Below are 26,611 nucleotides of genomic sequence, written 5' to 3' on the forward strand. Positions count from 1 at the left end.
AGCTGGCTAGGAGATCTCAGTCTCCGGCGTTTTAGCCAGACAGGCTAGCAATGACGGATAAGATTACTCCTGCTGGGGTCTGGATTGTGAGCCACCAGACATGATCTTATGGAGACCACCCTACAAGTAAGAGTTTCTGATTAGGCTACGAATGTAATTCTAATGACTGGTCGTTTGTGTTGGCGAAATTTATGAGAGAAAGACTGGTAGAGAGGGTGGACGTTTCCCCTCTGAATCCAGTTAACGTTACGTTACTTAGCTAGCTAGCTAGAGGAAGGAGGTCGACAGATTTGGAAGAAATACATTTTGAATCCTTCTAGCTTTTTCCGTCAAATCTAATTCTGTGTGATGCAAAGTATACTTGCAAACTGTAGTAAATGATTGTGCCACTGTAAACCACATTTATAGGTTAACAGTCTACGAATGTGCGACTAGCTACACCAAGACTATATGACAGTGACAGCCATCTTCAGTAGCCTAGCTACATGTTCAGTAGCAGCCCATAGTATCTTAAGTATTTAGGCGGAGCTGTGTGTTTCTGCAATGCTTTGCTTAGTTTTGTAATGATTGCCGTTGGGGTGAAGTCTATTCAGAGCTGGAACAGAACAGAGGGTGGTGTCGCAAAGTGGCATTGTGATGCGTTGTGATTAAAGCTCTTCGCCCAGTGTTTATGACAGGAGACTGGAATGGCCTGTGCTGCCTTCAGGGGCTCTTACTAAACCCGTTAATCCTTTTGTAAATTCAATTTCTAAAGTGTGCCTTCTGATTGGAAATACCAAAATGTTTGTTGAAAAAAGAAAAAAGGCATAACGTTCATTTGAAACCGCAGTGACTAGAAGGCTAAAACGAGACGTGCATCAGACGTGTCGTTTATATTTTAGTTAATGATATTAAAAATAAGCTCTGTCACAGATTTTTTTTTTAAGTGAACAAAGAGTGACATACAGACATAGCGATACACCCCGCACAATGTACACAGAATCGAAAAATGCAATAATTGTTTTTCACAATGTTTGTTAGATTATAGTGTACCTAGATCAGGAAACGCTATACCTTCGTCTTCAGTTATATTACTAGATGGAGTTTTATAATAGTATGTGTAACGTTAGTCTTGCGTTTAAAAGCCAGCAGAAACGATTATTCTCGATATGATCGTGATCCAGATATTCAGACCTCTCTGAAGGCGTCGTATTACGTAATAGAGGAGGGCTGGGCCTGCGATGTGGAAGGGAAGATGTGCAAACATACACACACACACACACCGTACACAAAGTGACTACCTTACATTCTTGGATTTTGACAGCATTTGTACAGACAGACTGACAGTTTCGGGACATTTCACAGAGGGAAACGAACCGAGGACAACTTCACTTTATCCAGTACAGCTGGTAAGACATATTAGCCCTCATGTCTTATATAGGCCTGGTCTTCATATTCAGAGACGGCGATCAAAATGTGAATTAATGTTTCATCTGGAGATTTACATCGTAACGCAGATGGGGCTCACACAAACCACGGAGGGCAAGCAGCCTGCAGAGGCAGTATAGTATATCGCTAACATACACTGGTTAGTCTATCTGTTTAAGTTACGGTTCAGATTCCACCGTAATAAACATGAACATAGCCCTCCCGTTTGCTTTGGTTAATATTTGAGCGACTTTCATTACAAATGTTGCTTTCAGGTGCAAGATGTCGAGTCGTTGGTATTCCTGTAGGAGCTGCGTAGTGTTTACATCAGTGCTGGGTTATTAAAACTCGAGCCACGTGCTGGTAGCATGGGACCATGTGGCCATTGTAAACACTACAGCCTTGTGTGTCTTTAACAGCCTCTTTCTGTTTCTTTGAATGACCAAGAATAATGGCCAAAGAGTTTGCTGAACGTATGTTTGTAAGAAGTTGGAATATGTGGGCTTGAGGAAACTACACTTTGCTTGTTTGGCCAAGTGCCAGTAGAGACTATATCGGGCTTCCATTGTGCTGCTAGGAAAGAGTAGAGTATGTATTATGTTGTGTGACCAGCACTACTTTGCATGGAGCTCCCCTTTCATCCGCCTCACACACTAATTATTAGGTCAAACCATTTATCAGCTAAAATTCCAATATTGTTATAGGAAAGGTCAGAGTCCCACATGATAACCAGCAGACAGTTTGGGCTCATCAGCAGGTTATGTTCCTCCCACATCTTTTTTGTGTGTGCCTGCCTACACCAGTTTAATGGGATAGTGACAACAGAAGATGAGGGAACGGCTTTGTCAGGCAATTGCTCTGTCGGATTGTCTTTTGTTTCAGAGACGTAGGCTCACTTAAACCCAATTCATTGGCTGCAGGACACTGACATCCATCTATAATGAAGTACATTTTTACTATAGATTGTAGTAGTATAATCAAGCTATGTGGGGGGGGAGTTTTATAAGAAAAATGGTTGTGTCCTTCTTAATGATCATCGACCAAAAAGAGAAGATTAGATCATCGACTATTTTTGAATTTTTGACAATATTTTTGTATCACTCAGCTCAGCGCCAGAATATTTAGGACAGTGTCAGAAGGCACACGGGAGAATTGTGTTGACAGAAAATCTAGATACTTACTAATTAATATGTACATACTTGGAACATTTTATTTAAAAAAAAAAACATCAACCAATTATTTTGGTGTTTGATTAATCTTCAAATTATTTTCTTGAAAAGTTGCTTTGTCAAAATATGTCAGAAAATAATAGTATGTGTCAATGTAAGTTTCCTGACTTGTTTTATTTGACCTACAGTTCAAAACCCAAAGATTTTCAGATTACTCATACAGTATATATGGCAAATACTTGCATCATATCCTCACAGTTGAGAAGCTGGAACCAGAGAATATAATTTCTGCTTGAAAAATGACCGATACGATTAAACAGTTATCAAACTGGTTGCCGATTTGAATATTCTGTCAATCAAACAAGCAATTAATGGACTAATCATTCCAGCTCTGATATGAGTGCATTTGTAGATTTAATTATTAAGCTTTTTACCATCATAACTCTTCTGTTTTTCAGCTGCTACATATTTTGTAATGCTTTTACATCTGAACAGTAGTAGCTGAACAATGATGTCATTTACATAATCAATAGGGGAGCTCTTATATCCACGATTATTTATACTACATATCACACACAAACTGTTTCTACAAACATTTGCTCGACCTGCATATGTTTGCTCGGAGAGTTTCCGACTTTGAGTTCCTTAAGAGTTCATTGCATTATGCTCACTGGAAATTTAATTACATTGTAAGCAAGGCAGTTTAACTTTATTGGATACTTTTATATGGTCACCGAAGCGTAATGCAACAGCTCATTATACACGGTTGAGAGGGCTAGCCGTGGCAGCCAACATCTACTGTAAGGTTATAGTTATCTTTTGATTCATGTTGTATTTCAGAAACCTGCAGTGTTTTCCCACATGTTCGGCGGAGCATTAGGTGTCCTCACTGAAGAAAATGTTAAATATTTTCAATAAAAAAACGACAATTTTGGACCATTATTACCATATCTGTGTCTAAAACATTGGAAAAGCTAGAGCAGATAATAAAAATAAATTACACTCAAAAAAGCTTAGAGAAAAAAATTGCTAAAGAAGTCCACTGGGGACCAACTACAATCATTAGACCTGAGAAAAGTAATTTAGTTACATTCATTTGGCTTAGGTGGTGCCCAAAACGGCTTGGGTGGTGGGCCTAAGCCTTTTAAAGCGGCCATATTATGCTCATTTTCAGGTTCATAATTGTATTTTGAGGTTGTACCAGACTAGGTTTACATGGTTTAATTATCAAAAAACATCATATTTTTGTTGTACTGCACATTGCTGCAGCTCCTCTTTTCACCCTGTGTCAGGTCTCTGTTTTAGCTACAGAGTGAGACATCTCAACTTCTGTAAGATCTTTGTTGGCAGTCGCACATGCGCAGTAGCTAGGTAAGGCTCACAATTGCTAGCAAGCAGTTTCTCTAACTGCATTCAGTACAAGGCAGGATTAGCCGGGAGAGTCCTTCTAAACGAGGGCGCTCTTCACACTTTGCGTGGAATAGCTGCAGAACAGGGACATGTCGTAGATTATGGTGAACTCGTGTGTGTTGTAGCGGTGTTTTGCCATTGAGAACGAGGGGGCTAACCGCTAGCATGCGAGGGCTAGCATGGTTTAGGCCCCAGGTTTCGGCTAGTGACGTAGAAAGCCGTGCAGATTTTGAACAGCTCACCCGGAGACTGAAGGCAGGTTACATTCAGAAACCAATATCTCACTCCAAACAGCATGGATGTTTTTTTTTCTTCCAAGTTTGTATGCGTGTGGAAGCAGCGGAGACAGAAAATAAGACCCCAAATCCCAGAAAAAGTGATTTTATTTCATAATATGGGCACTTTAATGTTAGGGGAAAACCCTAAACCTGTGCTGTCATACTAAAGCAGAGAAGTATCGGAGCCGTATGAAAGCTGCAATGGTAGCATGGATCATTTGTGTTAATGCATTCCGACCAACCTCCAAACACTGATTATGAGATAATAACCTATTGGATACTGGAGATATCAGCGGAAAGTCAGCTTTGTAAGGAGATTCAAGGGCATATGCTTAAGCGGACAGTATGCAGATCAGCGTGTAAGTAACAGAGAGCCCGGGGCTGAGACAAACAAGGTGCCTAAACGCTCGGTTGGAAGGTCAGAGGTCACTGATTTAGGAGATGGCGACTGTCACGCCAGACTGTCCCTCTGCTCTCTCCTCTCCTCACCTAAACCTCATCCTCCTCACACCACCCCTCCCTTCTCTCTCACTGTCTCTCATCCACACACACACACACACACACACACACACACACACACACTCTCTCTTTCTACCATTGTCTCATTAATATCATTGCCATCTGCTCCATATGTAACAGCCCAATTAGAGAGATGCACTTTGACCCTACCTGTCCAAATTTAATTTGAAAGTCTACAGCCAAACCGGCAGACTGCTCTTTCCACACACACACACACACACACACACACACACACACACACACACACACACACACACACACACACACACACACACATATATATATATCTCTATCTCACAGCATGCTTATAGGCTATCCAGACTTTGACCTTTTGATTGTTTTCTCTTTACAGGACCTGAGCTGATTTGTCAGCCTTGTGTAGGTTTGGTTTTCACCCCCCAAGTCTCCTCTGGATATCAGCTGACCATGGTGGTCTGAACAGAGGAAAGCCTGGCACAGTGTGTGTTCACTCTAACACAGCAAGGCTTGACCGAGAGAGGCGCAGAGACGGACCGAAGCAAAGAGAAAAGAAAAGAAAAAAGCCTACTTAAACACAACATGTCTCAAAACAGAGAACTGGTGGCTTACTACATAAACTATAAACTCTCCCAGAGAAACTATCCTCTCAACCACATGGGACTCATAGAGCCTCCGAACAGGACTGATGGGGGGGAGGCGGGGTTGGTTGAGGAGCAGAGGGTAGCGACGCACGCCAACGGGACTTTGAACGGCACGAGTCCCGGCACCCCGCCAGCGTCCCCCGTACGGCAGCAACAGTTGGCGTCAACGACGAGCCTGGACGCGGTAAAAGAGGCCCTGCGGGACTCGGCCAACGAGTTTGAGCTGCGATACGCCCGCGCCTTCAGCGATCTGCACAACCAGCTGCACATCACGCCGGCCACGGCCTACCAAAGCTTCGAGAACGTGATGGACGAGGTATTCCGGGACGGGGTCAACTGGGGCCGCATCGTAGGGCTTTTTGCTTTCGGCGGGGCGCTGTGCGTGGAGTGCGTGGAGAAGGAGATGAGTCCGCTGGTGGGCAGGATCATTGAGTGGATGACGGTTTACCTGGACAACCACATTCAGCCCTGGATCCAGAGCCAAGGAGGATGGGTGAGTGTCTCTCTCACACACACACACACACAAACCTACATGGAGAAAAAGTGTGTTTAGGTGCTTTTCTCTTCAACATTACTGGGTTCAATTATATGCATGAGGTAAGCTGTATGCAAAATGTCCACGTTGACACTTTTTCTACACAGAACAGCTGGCAGCTACACCGGAATACAGCGGTCAGTTGGAAAATATATCCTGTCCTCGTTTTTTTCCATCTAGTTCTGGAAAGTGCATATGGATGCTAATGGCCTTTGTGGATATTTGATTGGGTTTTTGGTTGTGTGTGCCATTTCTAGGGCAGCCCCCTCCTAGTCGATCAGTCGACTAATTTGGTCATTTTGGTTTTAGTCGACAAAGATTTCTTTAGTCGGTCAGTCATTTTTTCTGTTTTATTTTTACGTTTTTGTGATGACTTATTTAGAATAAACCTATAAGCAACTTCTCCTGTTAACACGAGATTTAAAGTGGTGCTTTTGCGGGATTCTTCTCAGTTTTACAGTTAGGCCTACAGTTTGATTAAATCAATTAGTCGACTAAATCAATTGAGTCGACTAAGAATATCTGTAGTCGAGGACAGCCCTAGCCTTTTCAGATGTGTCTTCTGGTAAATATTTAAAGACCAGCTTTGCTTAAGTGTGTTGTTGTGTTGGATGGTCAGCTGTGTTTCTAGCTACCTGGCCTGACCTCCAGTGGCTCTTTATCATTGGTGGGGAGTTTTGTCTCAGTGGAGAAGGAAAATCAAAGGCATAGTTTTTATTCCATCCTACATATTGATACTTATCTTATGCAGATGGGCAAGATAAGTCAGCATACTAACATTTCAACCATATCCGCCTTCATGAGACTGGGACATGGCACAGGGGTGATAAAAGAGCGGAGGATCAAAGACTTTAGATTAGGTATATCAGAGAAGACCTAGATAACAAGCAGCACTCATGACATAAAACAACCATCTGTGCTTAAAAACGGTAAAAAGCAGAATGTTTGTGTGGTCAGCAGCTGGCTCAGCTGTTCTCTAATTGATCAGCAGCATGGAGCTCAATGAGCTGAATCGAAGTGGGAGCTTAACAGGCTACATCAGGGCTTTGTAGCTCTCTGCAGCCTGCCCGCCCGGGGATCGAAGTTCTCTCATCGCAGGGTGGGATGAAGTCCAGGGCTTTTACAGATAGCCCTTTGTTTTACTCTGGTCAGTTGATTGGCTCTGTGCTTTGTGTTTTTCTTCTTCTTCCACGGTCTGTCCATTTCTTTTTTTGTTCTCCTCCCCCATGCCCTGTTCTCTCTTCTCCTACGTTCTTCACCCAGGCAGCTGCATGCAGATGAAAGCTCCGTTTTTTTTATTCTTATTTTTCTGGGGTTAGCTGGAAAGTGCGCTGTCCTTGTACTGACAATCCCAGTGTGTGTGTGTGTGTGTTTGTGTTTGTGCACGTGAGCTCGTGAGCTCGTGAACACCTCCAGGACCGTTAAGGTCAGCTCTTTTCCTTTGTGCCGGCCATTTGATGGTATGGAGGAGAGCGGGGTGAGGGGAGGGGCTGTTTATATTTGCTCCGGCGCTGTACGACACCATGTCGTAGGTCGATCCTATGGAAACTGACACATAGGCGCCTACCTAGATGAGAATCCCTTTGGGCAGACCGTGGCTTCGCTGTTGTTTGCACTGCAGACCTAAAATCTATTTATTTATGTCAATGTTGGACTGGAGATAACCCAGAGGAGGAGGTTATGGAAACCGATGACACGTATGGTATGTGATAGTAAAGGCTCAAGCTTTGCAAAATACTGATGTTAGTTGTTCCTTAGTTGAACAGATGTGGCTGCAGCATCCTTCTTACCAGCCCCCGGGGGTCTTGTCTCATAAATACACTACTACCCCACTTCAGGTCCCCATGTTTTAAGCCACGCTAACAGCATTTCTAGAGATGGCAATGTTGTGTTGTCGGTCCGTCCAGCCACCACTTTGGTTCAGACTGAAATATCTCAACAACTCGCCGTTGTACCGACGCTCATGTTCCCAAAAGGATCAATCCTACTGACTATGGTCATCCCCTGACTTCTCATCCAGCAGGTCAAAATTGGAATGTGTTTTTTTACTTTGGTTTATAACCAAACACACTTGCTAATTAGCAAAGAAAAAAATTCTTTGTGATTGGTGACCCACTGTTTTTTTTAGGCTCATGGGGACTTGGTAGGTGCTAGATTGTACCCAAATTGGGTTAAAATTGACCCAGTATTTTTGAGTGTGTATGATTGCAGGAGACGCTCCTATAGCTAAAAAAAAAAAAAAAAAAAAAACACCACCGAGATGATAATAATAAAATGTGAAAATAATAACTACTTAATTTCATTATTGTTTAGTTGTTATCATATACCTACACATGTGTTTATAGTGTCATAGTAAGTACTTAAATAGGTTGGTCTAAAGATTAATCTAGTTTCATCTTCCTGACCCAATAATAATGTTTTAACCACCACTGTTAACACATCGGTCATGTGTGGTTGGTCTCCATGATCTCATGTCCCTCAAACACATAAACAAATCTACACACTGGTGGCGCGCGTACTGTTTGCTTAGTTGGATGTACAACATCGGGTAGCATGCTGCAGCTATTTGTGGTACACGGCTCGCATGTCAGCGTAACCTCGACTTGGAGAAGTGAATGACTTCATCTGAAATGCTGAATGGATCGCCGTGCTGAGAGCATTCATTGGTGCGGTTTCACTTCTCCTGCTGCCGGATAACGTTGTCTTGAGCACATGATGCCATTTCCTTCCCTGTAAGCTTTGTATCATTAACTTTTACTCTGTTTTGGATTGCCCGATGTTGGCGAGCGAGCAGTCGCTTAGTATTTGTCCCGTGTTGGTTATATAGAAGTTGACACGCTTGCCTCAGGGGTAGTCCCAAGCTGCAGCGGCAAACTAAAATATACAACGCAGTAGGTGGTTTACCGTTACCGTCCTGTCATTTCTTTCTGGCTTCCCCCCTCTTTGTCGCAATATCACTACGTTCTCTTTTTAGCGGTGTGTTCAAAGTCAACCTACAGTTTCCCTGAAATGCACCCGAGTCTCTGAGTAAACCCACATGAGGCTTTGTTGTTTTTCTTTCTTTCTTTATGTCTTTCTCTCCCTTTCTTTCTTCCTTCCTTCCCTCCCCTGACGCCTCCTCGCAGGGATGAAGCACAGAGCCGTTGGCAGATGTGGGAAGCCGAGTGTAGCTGTGAGGCAGGTGTGCCCTGAGCGTAAGCTGATGAAATATTAGTCTGCTCTAAGCAGCAGCAAGGTCACTTTCACTCGGTTGCTCGATCTCTGTCTCATGAGCTTAATGTTACTTCTCAAATATCTTCAAGTTTTCTGTTTGGAGGGATTGTGACAGAAAATGGACAGTTTTTGTGTAGTTGACAGTACAATAATAGAAAATATGATGTAAATGGATGATGTAAAATCAATCTTTTTAAGCTAATCTTCAGGAAACGTAATTGCTGCTGACATCATTTGTTGATTTGAGCTCAGGGCCAGGGGTATTTCCCAAAAGTTGTGAATTCACTGCATGTGTGGTTGTCTAAGCTTCATAATCTGACACTTGAGAATAGACTCCAAGGTAGAATTGCATTCACAAGCCAGCACCTTATTAGGAAAGCTGTAGTTTTTCCGATTCCGCACACAAATGCACCATTCTGTCTCGAGCTGAGACAATTAGTTGAGAAATCGATGAGTAGCGTAACAAAAAATGTATAGTTTCAGTCATTTTTCAAGCAAAATGCCCAACATTCTCTGTTTTTAGCTTCTCAAGGATGACCTATTTGAGGCCTGTCTTTGTTATGATAGTAAACTTAATATCTTTGGCCAGATTTAGTCAGATTAAACAAACTATTTGAATCTCCTTGGGTTGTGGGAAATTATTTTCTGACAACGCTATTAATCGAGACAATAATGAATACGTCACCTTTTGGCTCCGTGAATTTATAATGGTCATTTATGAATCATTTCTAACATTTCATAGACAAAAACCGAAAGTAATCGTCATTGTTTACTAGTCTTGCATTGCCAGACCACCACCTCAGCATTGTGGCGATGGGAGTACAGTTTGGCTACACCGCTTGTTGTTCTGGGATAGTATATAGGGGGGAAAAAACACGCCCTGGCTTGTTTGTATTTCTTTTAAACCAATCACAACCGTCCTGGGCAGCTCTAAGCCCCCAGATGGGGCATCCGGCGCGTGAGAGGCATGCTGGATGTCAGGCTTTATTCCAGCAATGTACATCCGTTAAGCCAGACTACTTGTTTACTAACCCTAATTCAGTGTTTTCACGTCAATTATTCTTCTTCTTTTTTTTTTCCCCAATACATAAATACAAAGAAAAAGTGAGACAGCTGCTGAACTGGTGAAATAGTGGAGGTGGCAGTTAAATATTGAAAAGTGAAAGATGTTTTGCACAGCAGAGCCAACCTCGCTGTCACGAAAACTGATTAAGCCTCAGCATAAATGATCCCGCCGGAGCTCATTTTCGTTTCTCCTCAGTCCAGGATGCTGAGATATTTGATGGTAGCTCGGGATGTGAAATAAATATGCTCAGCCATATTCTCCCTCCACAGCCTGTGGTGTTAAAAATAAAAATAAATAAAAAAAACGCAAGAGGAAAGCCATATATAGTCAGATAATAAACGTTGGCAGGCAGCGGAGGTAGAAACAGTGCCATCGACCTAATAACGCTGTTTCCAGCAGAGCAGGCGGTGGCAGTGATTACTCAGTGGAGATTGAGGCGCCTTGGGGTGGGGGTACGGGGTTATTACCAATTATAGATGAATAATATCTCGACCTGCTACTGGGGGAAACAATGTTTTTTTCCCCTCTGACAGACTAATAAAGGCTAAACTCATTTAGAGGAACCACGATGCCACGGTCTGGGGGAGCTTAGCTGTAACTGGATGGGGATGAGGTGGTGGTGGAGGTAGGGGGGGTTCCAGTAGAGTAACGAGGAAAAAAAAGAGACCATTATCCCAGTTGTTCTGCTTTGTGCTGTCGACGGTCTTGGTAAGGTCAAGGAAAAGTTAACTACAAGAAAAATGCCCTCAAGATGCGAGTCTGTCTGTATTGCCCTGTTTTCGTTATTATCGCCTCTGCCACTTACGGTAGTACACAGTACATATTATTCAGCACTATAGCACTTAAATAATAGGTCTGGTGATCTTTTGTCATTTTCTTGTTGTCAACAAATGTCAAGAAAAGACCCAACAATAATGAACTGATCCAACTAACATATTGTGTGTGTATCCCAAGCTGATTTATCTTATTCCTCTGTGCCATAGAGCTCCATTGTTCTCCAGAGACTATTAAAAACACTGGCAGACATGTTCCTTCTTTACCATAAACACACACACTGTAGTACTACTTTTTGGACTCAATCCCACATCCAACTTACCATGCACGGCAGGTGGATTCTCGCGATATCGCGACATGTCGCACCAAAACCCACCGTGTCGGGCTTTAAGCGAAACCGTTTGTGTCCGAACAGCAGCGAACCGAACCAATCGGCTTCCAGGTGGGGAGCTAATGGCAGCTACGGGCGTGGTTTAGGCGCGTGCGACGGCAGCGAGCGTTCGTTTTAAAACAACAGTGGCTGACATGATAGACCGATGGAAAGGTGATGGGCTGAGAGCCACAGAAGTAGTGTGTAGGGAAGGGAAGGGAAGGGAAGGGAAGTCGGAAAAAATATTGAGCGAGAGACAGGTTAACGTTATTTGTTATGGCCCGTCATGGGACTTGTTGTTGACAAAAACAAAGATATACAAAACAAACGGTATGTTTATCTATATGTGTGATTATGAACGTATGCATGCTGGCTGTACTGCAAAGTGGGGTAGACACTCGGGCTGTAATTAAAGGGCCATGGAGGGTAAGTCCATTGACTTGTTTTGACGAGGGTAACACCTGAGCTTCCTTTGTGCCATTCTCGTTGACAGACTTATATTCTCTCTCTCTCTCTCTCTCTCTCTCTCTCTCTCTCTCTCTCTCTCTCTCTCTCTCTCTCTCTCTCTCTCTCTCTCTCTCTGTAATTAACATGCACATAGGATAGGCAGTTAGATCCACAGAGTCATCTATCAGACTACCCTATTGGAGAAGAGCAGGAAATCTCACCCCTGGGACCTATCCAGCCCGCATCTATCCATCTCTCTCTCTCCTCCCTCCCCCCTCTCACACCGCCCCCCACCCTTCATCTTCTATACGTTTTTCCCTCCGTCTCTCTCCTGTGTCCTTCCTCCTCCTCTATGTGCACCCCTCCCACTCCCCCCGATCGATTTCTGTCGCTTATTTTTCTATCTGTACCTCCCTTCCTCCTGCCCCCTCCTCCTCCTATTCATCATTTTTGAGCTGCTTTATTTCCACCCTTGTCTGCCCTTCCTCCCCTTTCCCTCCTCCTCTTCTGCATCCATCTATCTCTCTTCCGTCTACTTCTCTTCGTCTACCTTACAGATTACAGTTGCTGAACAAACATATTGCAGAGCAGACATGCTACCACATGTCCCGTCAATCTCGCCTTTTGCCCCCGTGTACCCATGTTCCACTGCTTTTTCCCATTCCAGTTTGTTTATCAGAAACACAGACCTCCCCCGTGACATCGTCACTTGGCTATCGATTCCTCCTGACTTGATCCCTGCTGACTAGGCCTGCACTTCCACCCCGACCTGTGCAGCAGCCACCATCTCTAGATCTTTCCCTTCATCCCATCCTCCTCCTCTTCCCTTTATCACTAATGGCTCATGTGTGGCTAATTAGGAGAGATGTTTTTTTTTTTTGTTGTAGCTTCCTGGGGTGTTTTGATCATCAGGCAAAGTTTCCATTAAATGATTGTGCGTGTTTGTAATCGAACGCGTGGCGTGGGTTGTTGTTGTTGTTGTCTCATCCATTTGAGCATTTTATTGTATGGTGGCGCGCTGCAAAGGGGAGGGGACGGCGCCAAGTCAGACTGGCCATGTGACTACCAAACAAAGGACTCGTGGCCACACACACACACACACACACACACACACACACACACACACACACACACACACACACACACACAGAGAGGAATTTGCCTTACTGGATTTTTAGTTGTGCCCACAGGTGTGTTGGCGCTTTGCAGAAAAAGCCGTTGCTGTAAAGGACGCACTGATCTAAAAGCGACTTTGTCATTGTCGCAGACCCAGACAATGCTCCCGAAAACCTCTTTTGCATTGGATCAATGGTGGCCACTTTTGTTCTCGCGGCATCAATAAACGCCTCAGTGTGGTGGGCGGTTCTATGCAGATTGATCTCTGAATTTTTTCATATGAATGTAGCTGCTCAGCCGTGGATGTGTCTCTATTGTTTTTGTATGCATGCGTTTAAGCTCACGCATTAGTTGTTCGTCAGCTTTGAGATCCGCCGTGTGTGTGTGTGTGTGTGTGTGTGTGTGTGTGTGTGTGTGTGTGTGTGTGTGTGTGTGTGTGTGTGTGTGTGTGTGTGTGTGTGTGTGTGTGTGTGTGTGTGTGTGTGTGTGTGTGTGTGTGTGTGTGTGTGTGTGTGTGTGTGTGTGTGTGTGTGTGTGTGTGTGTGCACTCAGTGTTGTGTGTCAGTCGCAGCTTGAAAATGACAGCAAACAGATTGTGTGATTCATTTGCCTACAGCTCCATGACAAGAACATCAGGGACATGTCACATGTTTTTAAGTGTGTTTTGGGTGTGTTTATGCGAGTATGTGAAGCTATAGAGAGAGCCTGTTGTTTGCCTTGAAGGAGAGAGACTTTGCCGAACCATTGTTATGTGTGGTTGTAGGAGGTGGCTACATTCCGGCAGGATCATTCGGTCTGCCTTTTGCTCTATTTGACTTTTGACAAACTGGTGCAGAGGACAAGAGGACAAAATGCACACACTACAAAATTTCAGATTTGGATTGATTTAAGTGAAAATTTGCAATCACTTTATTGTGATATACTGTATATTAAAGAAGAACGGTGTGTAGTTTTGATTCATAGTTATTTTAGCTCACCAAACACTGTGTGTCTGTGTCTGTGTCGAGACCTGTAGCCCTGGAACATCACACACAGCAGCCTCTAATGACTACATTTGCTGCATTTAGACTGCATCAGAATCTCTCCGTCTCTTCTTTCTCTCATTTAGAAACACACACTGGTGTCAAAGCAGCGAGACGCCCCTATGTTTCATATCCAGACGCTGTTTATGTATACAGGACAGACATCCAGCTGTGTAATAGATGAGCGTGTGTATGTGTGTGCCTATGCTGCCAGCACACTGCAGAGCGTGGAGCTATTAGAGCGGCTTTGCCAGACTGGTAGACATCAGAATCCCACTGTAGTGCACCATTGTGTGCCCCCCCTCCCCCTGGAAGTGTCTGGCAACGTGTGGCGGCCGAGAATGAAGAAGACGAGAGGTAGAGAGATGCAGATGTAGACAGCGATGAGGGCAAACGGAAAGGAAGACGAGGCTTGTGACTCAGCTAGATGAGGATGCAGTATGTAGGCTAATAGGTTACGCCTGCATGTATGGTGCAGTTTGTGTGTGGTGTACATTTCTGTATGTGCAGCTCACATGTTGTATGAGGAGAACAGCTGGATGAGTAGACACTGCATTTGGTTGCCTACGTGCTGCTCCACTTCCCCGAGCCTTAGTCGTGAAATCAGGTCACAAGTCTTTTTTTTTTTTTTTTTTTTTTTTCCTTCCTCTCCTTTTTCCCCCCTCTCCTCCTGCCTGCGCGCCCACATCCTTACCCTTTCTCCTGCGACAGATTTTCAATTCTTGCCATCTTCTGTCTTCATGCAGTCGAGTGCGAACCCTAAGCATCTGCCTGCATCCCTCTCCCCTCTGATTGCATTTCGTCCCTCTCCATCCTTCTTTCTCCATCCGTCTCTTCCCTGCTCTCCCCTCTCTGTCTCTCTATGCTCATATCTGTGATCAGATTATGAGGCATATCATGGGATTAGTGAGTCTCATGGCATGCATTAAAGTGGGAGAACTGAGGAGTTGATAGAGAGGGTTGATGAGTATTTCATGGTAATGCGGCAGCCAATCTCATACAGCACAACGACTAAATGATGATAAATGGCATCAATGCCATCATCGTTATATTCATCACGGGCTTGTTTGAATGGCCAAGGGGGTTAAGCAATGAAGTCAAAAGATATCTTCAGTGGCTCTGCAGATAATAGAAAGAGAGCAGAAAGATATTCATCTCTGCTGAAGTGATTCTGGGGAATCGGTTTCTTTCATGTTGTTGAACTTCATGAAAAAGCACAGTAAGTGATGGGAAGTGTAGTTTCAAGGAAATCTGTCAGCAAGCCTCACTACTGCCGCTCGCTCCTCTCTCCACATACTTTTGTCCTCCATGGGTTTCCCCCTTTTTCATATTCCAGTCGTTTTCGTCATCCTTTTTTCCCCCCGCGGCCTGCTTCACCCTTGTTCTTTTGTTCTAGTTTCATCTTATTTTTCTGTCTCACTCTCACTGTGTTTTGTGTCTTTCGTTCTGTCTCGTTTGTGGAGAGAGACAGCCCCCAGAGTGGGGCAGGGAACAGATTGGAGTCTGAGCCTCCATGTCCTGACTCATTAATCTTCTCTTTAATTCATGGTCTCACCGCCGGCTCAACACGTGTGTGCACGCACACACATATGTACATAGACGCACACACAGCGCCAGGTCCAAAGGAGACAAAGTACATACAGTACATTGATGCTGGCACCAACACCAGTAAATGTCACCACTGAGGGGAGGTTTAATGATTCAATTTCCTAATTTTTCTTGCTTCCTTTGTACTACTTGGAAATGATTCATCACACTTCAAACCAGTTCCGTTCCTCCTCAACACCAGCATGGATCTCATGCTTAAGATGGCAGTGATCGGGCCAACAACGTGAAATCAACAAGAGTTTGAAATGGCTCAATGACTGATTAACGATAACCTACCGCGCACGTCACTGTTGTGCTGTAAAGCCGCTCATCCTCGTTCCCCCAGGAGCAGTTTTTCAAAGTCCTGCATTTTGGCTGAATTGCTGCCTGTCAGCTTATTGTTTAAAATGTCTTGGTTTCCTGGTCATATAAGTGCAACAGAAAAACAAGAAGTGGGGGACCACATCCAGTGCAAAAAGGACCCTTATTTATACAGGCGAACACTTAAATATAAAATAGCTACATAGGCGATGGAAGATAAACTTTGGCCACATAATACATGCACATTTTAAGCAACTCGATTCGAATGGATGCGCTCCTCTTCAGGCATCAGCAAGTGTAATATGTATTTTTCATATTTTCCTCTCATAGGGGGTGCATTTTTCATCTTTTTGACTGTTAGCTTGAGCAGTACGTCTGTTTCGATTGTACATAATTCCCATTTTCCTTGTGTTTTTTGCCTCAACTTTGCCCTTGGTATTATCCAGCTCCTGCTCTTGTCACTTGCTAAAGTAGAATCATGAAGGGCATCCGTTAAAAGCCTTAATTGTAAGATCTGACTGTGCTGCGGGTTTCTCTGCTTATTGCTTAGCTCAACAGAAATTCCTACCATTCCAGGTCATATAGGATCTTTGGTAGTTGGCCTGACTCCCTTGTCCCAAAATATTTTTTTTTTTAAATGCCCTAGCAATTTTGATAAGGATGATAAAGGGGCGGAAGGCCTTGAGGAGGAGCAGGAAGAAATGGAACTCGTGGAGAGGATGAGGACATTGATAAAGGAGGAAGAACAGTCACTCACATTGTTTCTTTTTTTTCTTCTTTTCAACTGAACACAGATTGGATCCTCTGACAAGACTGAAACTGACACCATGCAACCACTAGGCCACTAGAGTACAGTAGTAATGAATACAGTAATTCTAATCATATGATGGCGATGACGCTCTTAAGGATGAGGGGGATGGTTATGCTGCATTTAATCTGTGAGATCATTATTTTATGATACTGAACCAAATTTAGGCTGTGTTGAGACTGACCTACAGTAAGCACTGCGTGAAAAAGGGCAGCCCCTTCATTTTTTTTTTTTTTTTTCAATGAGACTAAACTGAGGTAGTGGCCTATGCTATCTCATCATATTAGATAATCATACCTCATGCTCTGTGTCCTTTAAGTGGCTTTTGAACAACATCCAAGCGTGCCTTTTACTCAGGAGTGAATTTTTCTATCATAACGGCCGGGTTGACAGAGTGCTTCCTCCCAGCAGGTTCTTCCACTCGTCTATAGAGGCGTTCGGATGCTCTGTCACAGTGGCCATTTGGTTTCTTGGTCCCCAGCCTGGCAGAGGCTCTTGTTGCCCAGTCACTGAGTTTGGCTGGATGTCCAGCTCTATGACGAGTCCTGGTGGTTTCCAAACATCATCCTTTTTACCTAATAGACTGTTCCTCAAAGCTTTGGAAATGGTTTTCTACCGTTGCTCAGCCTTGACATAATTTGATTGCGGAAACATGCAGAGAGTTTCTTGGGGTGAGTTTCTTCACTGTGAATTGTGGTAACTTACATACACAGGTGTGTGCGTCTTTTTAAATAACGTCCAATTAATTGAAGTTGCCTCATGTCGACCCCTGTCGAGATCTAGAGATATCTCAAAGATTATCAAAGCAAACAGGATGCACCTATGTTATATCTGAAATGCCAGAGTGCAGCGATTATTTACATTTCAACTATGTCTATTCTTTAGAAAGACCATTAATGTGATTTGTAAGCGTGAAAATGTGGAGGATTGGATTTATCAAATACAGTAGGTCATTCAACTTGAGTGTATTTACTCTGCGGTTTCTTTTGATCTTGCTGAGTCACTGTGATCTCATGATCTGCTAATGGGCTGATGCACAATGTAAGACAGAGGTCACAGCACACACACATCACATCCACTTACTGTGTGTGGAACTTTCTACACCCTCTCTTCTTATTTGACATCTCGTTTCAGCAGCTAGGACATCGTGTCCCGTCGCCGTGTTGCTGTATACCGTATTCCATTAAACAAAAACACATCATGTGTTGTGTTCAACGCTGCGCTGTAGGCCCGCGGACACGGCTGTGTACTTCAGTGTGTCTGCACAAGGACATGCTGTGTTTGCGTGTAAACATCCCAAGTGTTGCAACTTGCAGAAAGTGTTGCTCAACTACAGCCGGGACGGATGACATTTCATTTTTAGGTGTATAAAGAGACCTCTTCTTCTCCTTGTGACTCTTAAGTACCATCAGGCTTTGGATCACTGGCTTCTTGTGAACTCTTGAACTGTGATCCTGCTTTCTTTTTTTTTCCCTCCCTCGCCCCCTGTGCTCAGATCCTTTGCCGTCTCACTTTGGGGATGCCTCAGAACCATTTTTACTTTTTCTGTCCTTAGTTCTAGACAGCCCTCTAAAAGGTGTGGAAATGGATGTTTTGTCTACGGTACACTATTAAAGTGTTAAGCTGCTAAGTTAGAACATTTGCCTTAAAATTAGTGTAGAAAAGAACCGGACAAGAACAACGCTACCTTTTTTTTGACATTCCGTTCATTTACGGACTGTGCGGTTGATGCCTTTATTATGATTCAACACATTCTGCTCATTCATGCACTCGCACATACAGATATGGCCTTCATAACCCACACATAGGGAATTCAAAGTAAGTGTGTGTGTGTGTGTGTGTGTGTGTGTGTGTCATCATAGAAAAATGCCTCCGTACCACCCCAATCTCACCTTTTTTTTTTATTTATTTACTTTTTTTAATTTCTTATTTTTATGTATTTGACTAGACTTATTTACTTAGATATCTTATTATTATTATTATTATTATTATTGTTGTTGTTGTTGTTGTTTTGTTCCCCTCTTATTTTCTTCCACTCATTCCTTTACTGTACTGGAAATCACTTGTTTTGAAACTTTATGCTAAATTGTGTATGCTCCTTCTGTAATCCTTTTGTTGGACAAGCACTTCAATGGACAATTATTCTAAGATCTGGATTTAAAGGGACAAATTGGGATGGTTTGTTGGGTGGGGGTATCTTTCACATTGGTTAGTATCTGTATAACACAGCCACGCTATGTTTGTATACGTTTGGTCCAATATGTGCTGTAGAAAATGCTAAATGGTTTAATGGAAAATCATTAAAAATTGCTAAACAAGAATTATAGACATGCAACAAAAAAAGGGAAAATGCCTCCGTTAGTGATTGATTGTTTTATTTGTTTTTCTCTTCCCTACGATGCCCAGCACTGCACAGAGGATGACCTCCTCCAGTTCCAGTAACTTTCCACTTTTACCTCATGTGCCTATTTGTCCCCTCTCTCTGGATGGGACTGGTTCAAAGCTGGTTGACCTAGATTGTTTTTGTTAAGTCATAGATATTCAAAGGGAGTGTTGCACACACACACACTCAAAGCGGCCCTTATGTGCGAGAGTGCGTATGTGGGTCCAAGGGAAAGGGCCTTTGTCAGCTTTCTATCACAGTAGAGAAGTTTCCAGTTAGCAAACACTGAACCTTCTGGGTTGTGAATGGGAGCTATAGCTTTCTTTCTAGCGTCAGCACCGTTTCGTCACAGACACCATGTCTGCGTCATTCAACCAGTTTCCAGCTGCCGCTTGTGGCCAGTGTGGCATGAGCGTCATGTGCTCTGCGGGTTGCTAGAAAGTGCTTCTGTCTGTTAAAAGCGAGCTGGTTAGGTCAGATGTTGCACACGAAGACAGACTGACTCTGAGTTTTTATTTTTTTTTAAAGAAACTTGTTCGTACCGCTTTAGTGCGAATCCAATGGCTAAATATCTGAGCTACGACTAGCTACTCTTGTTTGCAATAATGATGTAACACAAAGTGAGAAATGCCAATCCCAAGTTCTCAAAGACGTCTTCACTACTATTGTGTTACAATAGGATCCAGTTAAGTAGTATGCATTTTCTTTCCAGAGAGAAGAGCTTTGATCCACAGTCAGTCCAAGGTTCCTTCTTTAGGGAGCAGCCCGCAAAAACTGGCCTTACAAATATTGCGCTTCAAAATTATACGAATCTCTTTACGGCCAGAACCGAGAACTTTTAAACTTTTAAATTAAAAAAAAATAATAATAATATAGGTTGAATCCTAAAAATCCTTACATTCAAGAATCTGGAACCAGCACATGAGTTAAGGAGATGAACAGATTCCTCTTATCTGCTCAGAATAGCCCGATACTATCTGCAGCATTCAGCTTGACATATTGAGTGTGCATACAATTGCTAATATTAACGCACTATGCTTTTTGAAAGTGTCACCAAGTTATTGAATTTCAATTCATCTCCAGCCCCTTTTTGTCGAAAAGGAACAGGATGTGATGTATTCGTGTGTGTGTGTGTGTGTGTGTGTGTGTGTGTTGTGGTCAGAGGGTTTCACCATCAAGGTATTTGAGAGTTGCAGCTTGTTATGGTGCAACACCGGCGCAACCGACAAGTCAGAGCTGATGAATAGGAAGCTGCTGCTAATGATCCTTAAAATGTTCCTTTCTCCACATGTAGTATCGGGCCATTTATCAGCCACTGTGATGGACCTACAGGCCCAGACACACTTGCACACATCGCTCACGCTAATCAGCTGCTCTCCGGTAGCCGTGGCAACCAACTGCAGAATCTACCTTTCCTCTGCCCCTTCACTGTTTCTCCACCTTTCTCTCTTATAGCCAACACTTTGCTTTCATGGGCTAATCCTTCCCTCATCCTTTTTTTTTTTTTTTTTTTTTTTTTTGTCTCCCGGCTAACGAAGAAAGAGAAAGTTAGACGGATAGAAAAGCAGGGAGAAAAAGCCCCGAGACGCAGCCTGAAAGCGATGTGCAGGCCGCTGCCTAGCACCTGATTTCCTCTGGGAACGGAGTGGAGATAAAGAAATAAAGGTGTGACCGTGTGAAAGGGAAAGAGAGAGAGAGAGAGATAGTAGATAAAGACTGGGTTTACCTGTCAGGTGGGACTTGGGGAGATTTAGCATATAAAACCAATTGTAGTGCTTTCTTGACTTATAGTGAGCTGGCTCGTAATACTGGTAAAGAAATGAAACGGTGGGGTCGGGGGCCCTCAGGCATTCTGTTGATGGTATATTGAAAATACAATGAAGATATATTTTCTGATTCCCAAGTGAAGAAATTAAGGTTATTGGTAGATAGCTAAACAGAAATAGCTGACAGAAAAGTCATTCTTTTTTTTCTTTTTTTAATCTGTACACATACTCAGTAGTGGAGAAATAAAGCACAAGTGGTGTGTGTGTGTGTGTGTGTGTGTGTGTGTGTGTGTGTGTGTGTGTGTGTGTGTGTGTGTGTGTGTGTGTGTGTGTGTGTGTGTGTGTGTGTGTGTGTGTCTGTGTGTGTGTGTCTGTTTGTGTGTGTGTGTGTGTGTGTGTGTGTGTGTGTGTGTGTGTGTGTGTGTGTGTGTGTGTGTGTGTGTGTGTGTGTGTGTGTGTGTGTGTGTGTGTGTGTGTGTGTGTGTGTGTGTGTGTGCACTGTTGCTATATTGCTATGAACACACCGTAGTTTACTTTGAGTCAGTCCCACAGACCCCGTCCTGCTGTCAGAAACACTCCAGAGCACCAAATGGGTATTAATCCTCAGCTGAAATTAGTCCCCCAAAAAATGCACAATGTTCTCCTGTTTGAGGAGTGTTTGAAAAAACATACAGTACTCATCGTTTTTTAGAAAACTCTTAAGCCTTTTTTAATGAACATATTCGTGACCTGTCTTTGAAGATTTACTTTGTTAGTTGGAAACATTGGGCTTGGGTAGAGAGCCACAGACAGGCTGGTGAGGTCGCAGAGAATTGAGAAACACCTTTACATGGATGAAAAGTGCGATGGATGGATAGATAGATAGATAGATAGATAGATAGATAGATAGATAGATATCTCTATCTATAAAAATGGGCACCTGGTTACCTCACCTGGTAGAGCGGGCGCCCATATATAGAGGTTTACTCTTCAACGCAGCGGCCGTGGGTTTGACTGCGGCTGCATGTCTTTCCCCTTCTCTCTCCCCTTTCATGTCTAAACTGTCCTATACAAATAAAGGCCTTAAAAGAAATGTCCCAAAAAAGTGCTATATAAATAATAGTAAATATTTTTTATTTAGTAAGTAGAATAATAACATGAACACTACAGGATCTTTGTCAGTCTGATAAATAACTTTCTTCGGCATTTGAAGGAGCTGTCCTTTGCATCCCTCAGCACTACATGTCATGACATGTCCCTTTTTACAGGTGTCAGTCATGTCAGTGTCAGTCACCATCACAAAGTGCTGTGGTTTGTTCTCTACACCCACATTCCTCCCGTGTTTCAGAGAAAGGGATAGGCAGCGGTCAGACTGGCCCTTTTGATGTAAGATTTCAAATGCCGCAGTAAAACATTGACTCACATATCATGATGTACAGTACAGTGTAATCACATTACGTCATTATTTACTGAAGTACCGTGTATCAATCCCTTGTGACTAATTCCAACAGCTTTATTTAAGTGCAGCAAATTGCACATGCAGTCATTGTCTTATGAGCAACTTTGCTCCAGTGCATATTTCAACTCAGCCTCATGTTACATACACACACACACACACACACACTCTCTCTCTCTCTCTCGTTTTGTCTCACTTTGACTTGTGTATCTGGCCATGTTGCCATCTGTGTCATAAGTAACATTGCTAGTCCATTTTTGGTTGTAATTAGGGGTGGGGGAAAAAATCGATACAGCATAGTATCGCAATATTTTTCGTGGCTGTATCGATACACAGAGGCCAACTATCGATCTTTTATGATACATGTGTTGGTCAGTCTGTCTGCTTGATTATACCATTTTGCAGCAATAAAATTGAAGTGAGATGAACAAACAGAGAAATGTTTATTTTTAAATTTTCCTTTTTGGGGAACTCATTTGAAATTGGGAAAAATTTGAAGTTGGGAAAAAAGGTAATACATTGCAATATATCGCAGACTATTGCAATATGTTTAAAATCGCAATACTATCGTATCGTGACATAGGTATCATGATATTGTATCGTCAGGCCTCTGGTGATTCCCACCCCTAGTTGTAATGCAAGAAGGTCAGTTTGATCTTTAGAAATTAGACAAATTGACTCTTGGCTGCTTCCTTACAGTTATAACCAAGTCCTTTGGTAGATTGGGTTGGAGGAATGAGGTGGGTTGAAGGTGAAATTCTCACCTTGAGTGAGCCGTGTATGAGGCCAAGTGGCCTTCACTGAAACTTCCAAACCTGCTTCCGTGTTGCTCTCAGTTACAAATGTTTTTTATTTGGAAACCAACAGCAGAGAGGAGAAGCCTACATGGGCTTAGTTTTATGAATACATTATCAAGTGCATTTTACATATAGCCTAGCATAAGTTATTGAGTGCCTTTTTTTTATTTTGTTGTATTTTAGTTTTTATCTTCTTTGAGTTGTTTTTGTGTACTGTATTTCGTGATTTTGTATTCTAGTTAATTGATTAGTTTCATAGTTAGGCTTGCTGTTTATAAAAGAGTAATCTGGTTACCGTTTTTCTTCATTTTTCTTACAGTTAGTAAAGTCCGTCTCTTCATACTATCTAACAGCCAACCCTGTCTATGGCGCTCCGCCTCGAGCCCATTGGGTCCGACTCTTTAAAAGCTGGTCACAAACATTATAGTTTCACATTAAGGGAAACCTGAACCCTAACACAAGGCCCAACCCTTTCCTGGCACAGCTGGGCACTGTAGTTATTAGCAAAAGTTACTCAAACAGGACAAAAGTGTGATTTTTATTTGGGACTATTTTCATCTGCGGATTAGAACAAATTTGGTGCTCCAGTAAGTATTTCCAGCTGCAGGACGGTGTATCTGGGATTGAGTCAAAATAAACTACAGTGACCACGTTCATCAGGCTGAAGAAACATGTCATCCGGTGCAACAGTGTGGCTCATTGGTGTGTGTGTGTGTGTGTGTGTGTGTGTGTATTTATTTATTATTTTTTTATAGTTTTTGGACAACATGGAGTTCTACTAGCCTCGTGAGACCGTCCTGATCTCGCGAGCTCCAGTTTTCCACTCGTAGATCAGTCTGGCATCTTGAGGCAGAGAAAATTTGGAGCCGTTAGCCAAACGACCGGGCCAATCAGCGTTGGTTTTGAGGTGGGTTAGGTGGTGATAGACCGATGGTTTATCCAATCAGCTAACCAGTATTATCAGCCAGCGGTAGCCCTAATTCTGTTAGCCGCTCGCTAATGCTTTTTTTCTCTTGGATCCTTCTTTTGGAATATGGTCCGGGAACCTGAAATGGTGACTTTTATTCCTAAATTCTCGTTACACAAATGGCAAATCTCCTTTACCGACATGTTGCTTGCATGCTGAGCTTACGAGCTATGCTTTGCCTGCAGCAGCAGGGGCGGGCTTGTGGTTGTATTTTTATACGCTTCGTGGATCTGATTGGTTGATTTGGCCCGTCTATCACCAACATAGGCGATAGACAGATGGTTCATCCAATCAAATAACCAGTATTCCGCCCCTTCCCAAAAGTTCTCCAACGGAAAGTTCCCAGATGGATATGCCGAGCAAATGCGAAGCAATCCATCTGGCGGAGTCAGGTTAGAGTTCTACGGCATAGAGGAAGAAGATGTATCCGGCTTTAGACACACAGACTTACTAATACTTGTTAGTATCGGCACTTGAGTGGATTTGTTAACACCATTATATATTTTCTATGTTACTGTTGCGATGATGCATGAATTGAGCGTTCAGTCAGTTTCTGGTTAAGGCCGTAGCACGGACCACAGAATTGAGGTCATAACATTGCACCATCTCTCCCCCTTATCTTCCACCAGCACATTCAAGCACTAGAAATTCTTAGTAATTTTAGCCAGAAAGCTAAGATTACTTTCCTCAGAAGCCCCACCCAGCAACATACTGCAGCAGACATGACGAAGTGAACACAACGACACCCTCCCTCCTACGGAAATATTTGATTTAGTAATATTGTAACTGCGTAGTCACATTGTTCGCGAGTTTCCTGATAACTCTGTGACCGGTCAGTTTCATTGTTCAGGATTTAGGCTGAACTTCCAGTGTACCACCGGGTGTGATAATGAATGGGAGGAGGGTGAAGGGAGGGAGGGGGCAACAGAAACTACGCACTTTAGCTTTAAAACTCCTGGAATGCCTGAGGAATGATACCCCTACGCCTCCTCGCTCCTCCACGTCTCTCTCTGTCAACCACCTCTGATTTGTGGCGGTCAATCCCCCTTTACATCTTGGTATCGTTTCAGTTCATCTCGGGTCTGTTCCAGAAAGTGGGTTTAGTGAAAACTTCAAAAATAATCTTAGAATTTCCCAGAGCCAAAGGTTAGTTTTAATATTCCATTTTTTTTTTTTTTTTTTTGCTCGATCAGTCCAGACAGGAAGATACTCAGTTCTCGGTTGTATGGCAAAGAAAGTTTGATCTTTTCTGAAAACGTTCATCTGCTGTATCAAGACCTGTCGGAAGTCAAGGTGACGTTGAAGACAAAAATTAGACAGATATTTACTCTCGTTCTCTCCCTTTTGCTGCATCGATGCAGATTTTAATTTTAATTTTATTTTTTGTTACTTGCCATCCACGTGGTTAATTCAGGGTGATGAGTTTCCCATCTCCAGATTAATCCAGGGTGAGGTTCAGAGTTATATCATCTACTTTATTACTCACTGTTTCCAGCAAACTCCCCCCCCCCTCCTCCCCCATGCATTCTTTCTGTGATTTACTGATAACCTCTCTTCTGTCCTTTCCATCTCTTCTTCCTGTCTCCTTTCTCTGCAGTTTTCAGTTAAACCCCCTTCTATAAAAACCCGTCTGTCCCGTCTGTCGACTAAGAATCTGATCACTTTCACATTTGTTCAGACGCTTTGCTCTTGAGCCGGAGTGGACTGAGGCGAAGCGTGGACAACATGAGCATCATCACTAGTGACTCAGTGGCTCGTGCTGGGCTCAGCTGATCTGGTTGCTGTGTTTTGTGTACCAGATTTAAGCCCGACTGGCTCCTCCTTGTGGCCAGACGTTCACACTGCGTGTGCTCTGCGGAGGAGGAGGAGGAGGAGGAGGAGGAGGAGGAGGAGGAGGAGGAGGAGGAGGAGGAGGAGGAGGAGGAGGAGGAGGAGGAGGAGGAGGAGGTCCTAGCGCTGAGTTTAATGATGTGTATTCTTCCTTTTTAATCGAGGAGCTCTTGTTATTACTGTGCAGGTGGTTTTAGGGGCTTTTTGGTAGCCGTGAAGTTGCCTTACCTGCGTGGCTGCAGTGGTGGGTGGAAATTTCCACATGTGGCTGTGACAGTCATACAGATACCCAGCTGATGTGGCTCAGCAGCCCTCTGCTCATTTGAGGCTTAGAGACCTTTACAGAGGGAATCTACCTGACCCTCTAAACCTGCCTGCGGCTTCTTCTTCCTTCTTTTCTTTTATTTTTAAATGGGTAATTTTGGGAAGTGTGTATATGTGTGTGGGATTGTTTCAGATTTGAATGTCCCGCAGTCGGCAACAAAAGCCCCGGTGTTAACCCTTTCCTTTCCCCCCCTTTTTTTTTTTTTTTTTCTCTCTCTCTCTTTTCTTCACGTCTGCCAGGAGCGCTTTGCCGAAATCTTCGGGCAGGACGCGGCGGCAGAGAGCCGGCGCTCTCAGGAGAGTTTCAAGAAGTGGCTGCTGGCGGGGATGACCCTGGTGACCGGGGTCGTGGTGGGCTCCCTCATCGCCCAGAAACGCCTGTGAATGGAGCTGCACGCCAACCTTCCCCAACACTCATGACCCTCTCCACCTTGCCTCCATCACTAC

At 43.4% G+C, this 26,611-nt stretch overlaps 1 protein-coding gene across 2 annotated transcripts; it reads left to right on the plus strand.

Annotated features, from left to right (window-relative positions):
• On the plus strand, positions 1-26,611 carry bcl2l1 (BCL2 like 1). 2 transcript variants are annotated; one of them, XM_028582810.1, is made up of 3 exons: positions 1-126; positions 5,136-5,896; positions 26,405-26,611. In XM_028582810.1, the coding sequence occupies exons 2-3, from the start codon at positions 5,342-5,344 to the stop codon at positions 26,546-26,548; spliced, it is 699 nt and encodes a 232-aa protein (XP_028438611.1). In that variant the 5' UTR covers positions 1-126; positions 5,136-5,341; the 3' UTR covers positions 26,549-26,611. The 2 variants fall into 2 exon arrangements, with proteins under 2 accessions (XP_028438611.1, XP_028438612.1); XM_028582811.1 differs by lacking the exon at positions 1-126 and adding an exon at positions 1,209-1,388.

Source organism: Perca flavescens, chromosome 7, assembly GCF_004354835.1.
Source record: "Perca flavescens isolate YP-PL-M2 chromosome 7, PFLA_1.0, whole genome shotgun sequence".
Taxonomy (NCBI): domain Eukaryota; kingdom Metazoa; phylum Chordata; class Actinopteri; order Perciformes; family Percidae; genus Perca; species Perca flavescens.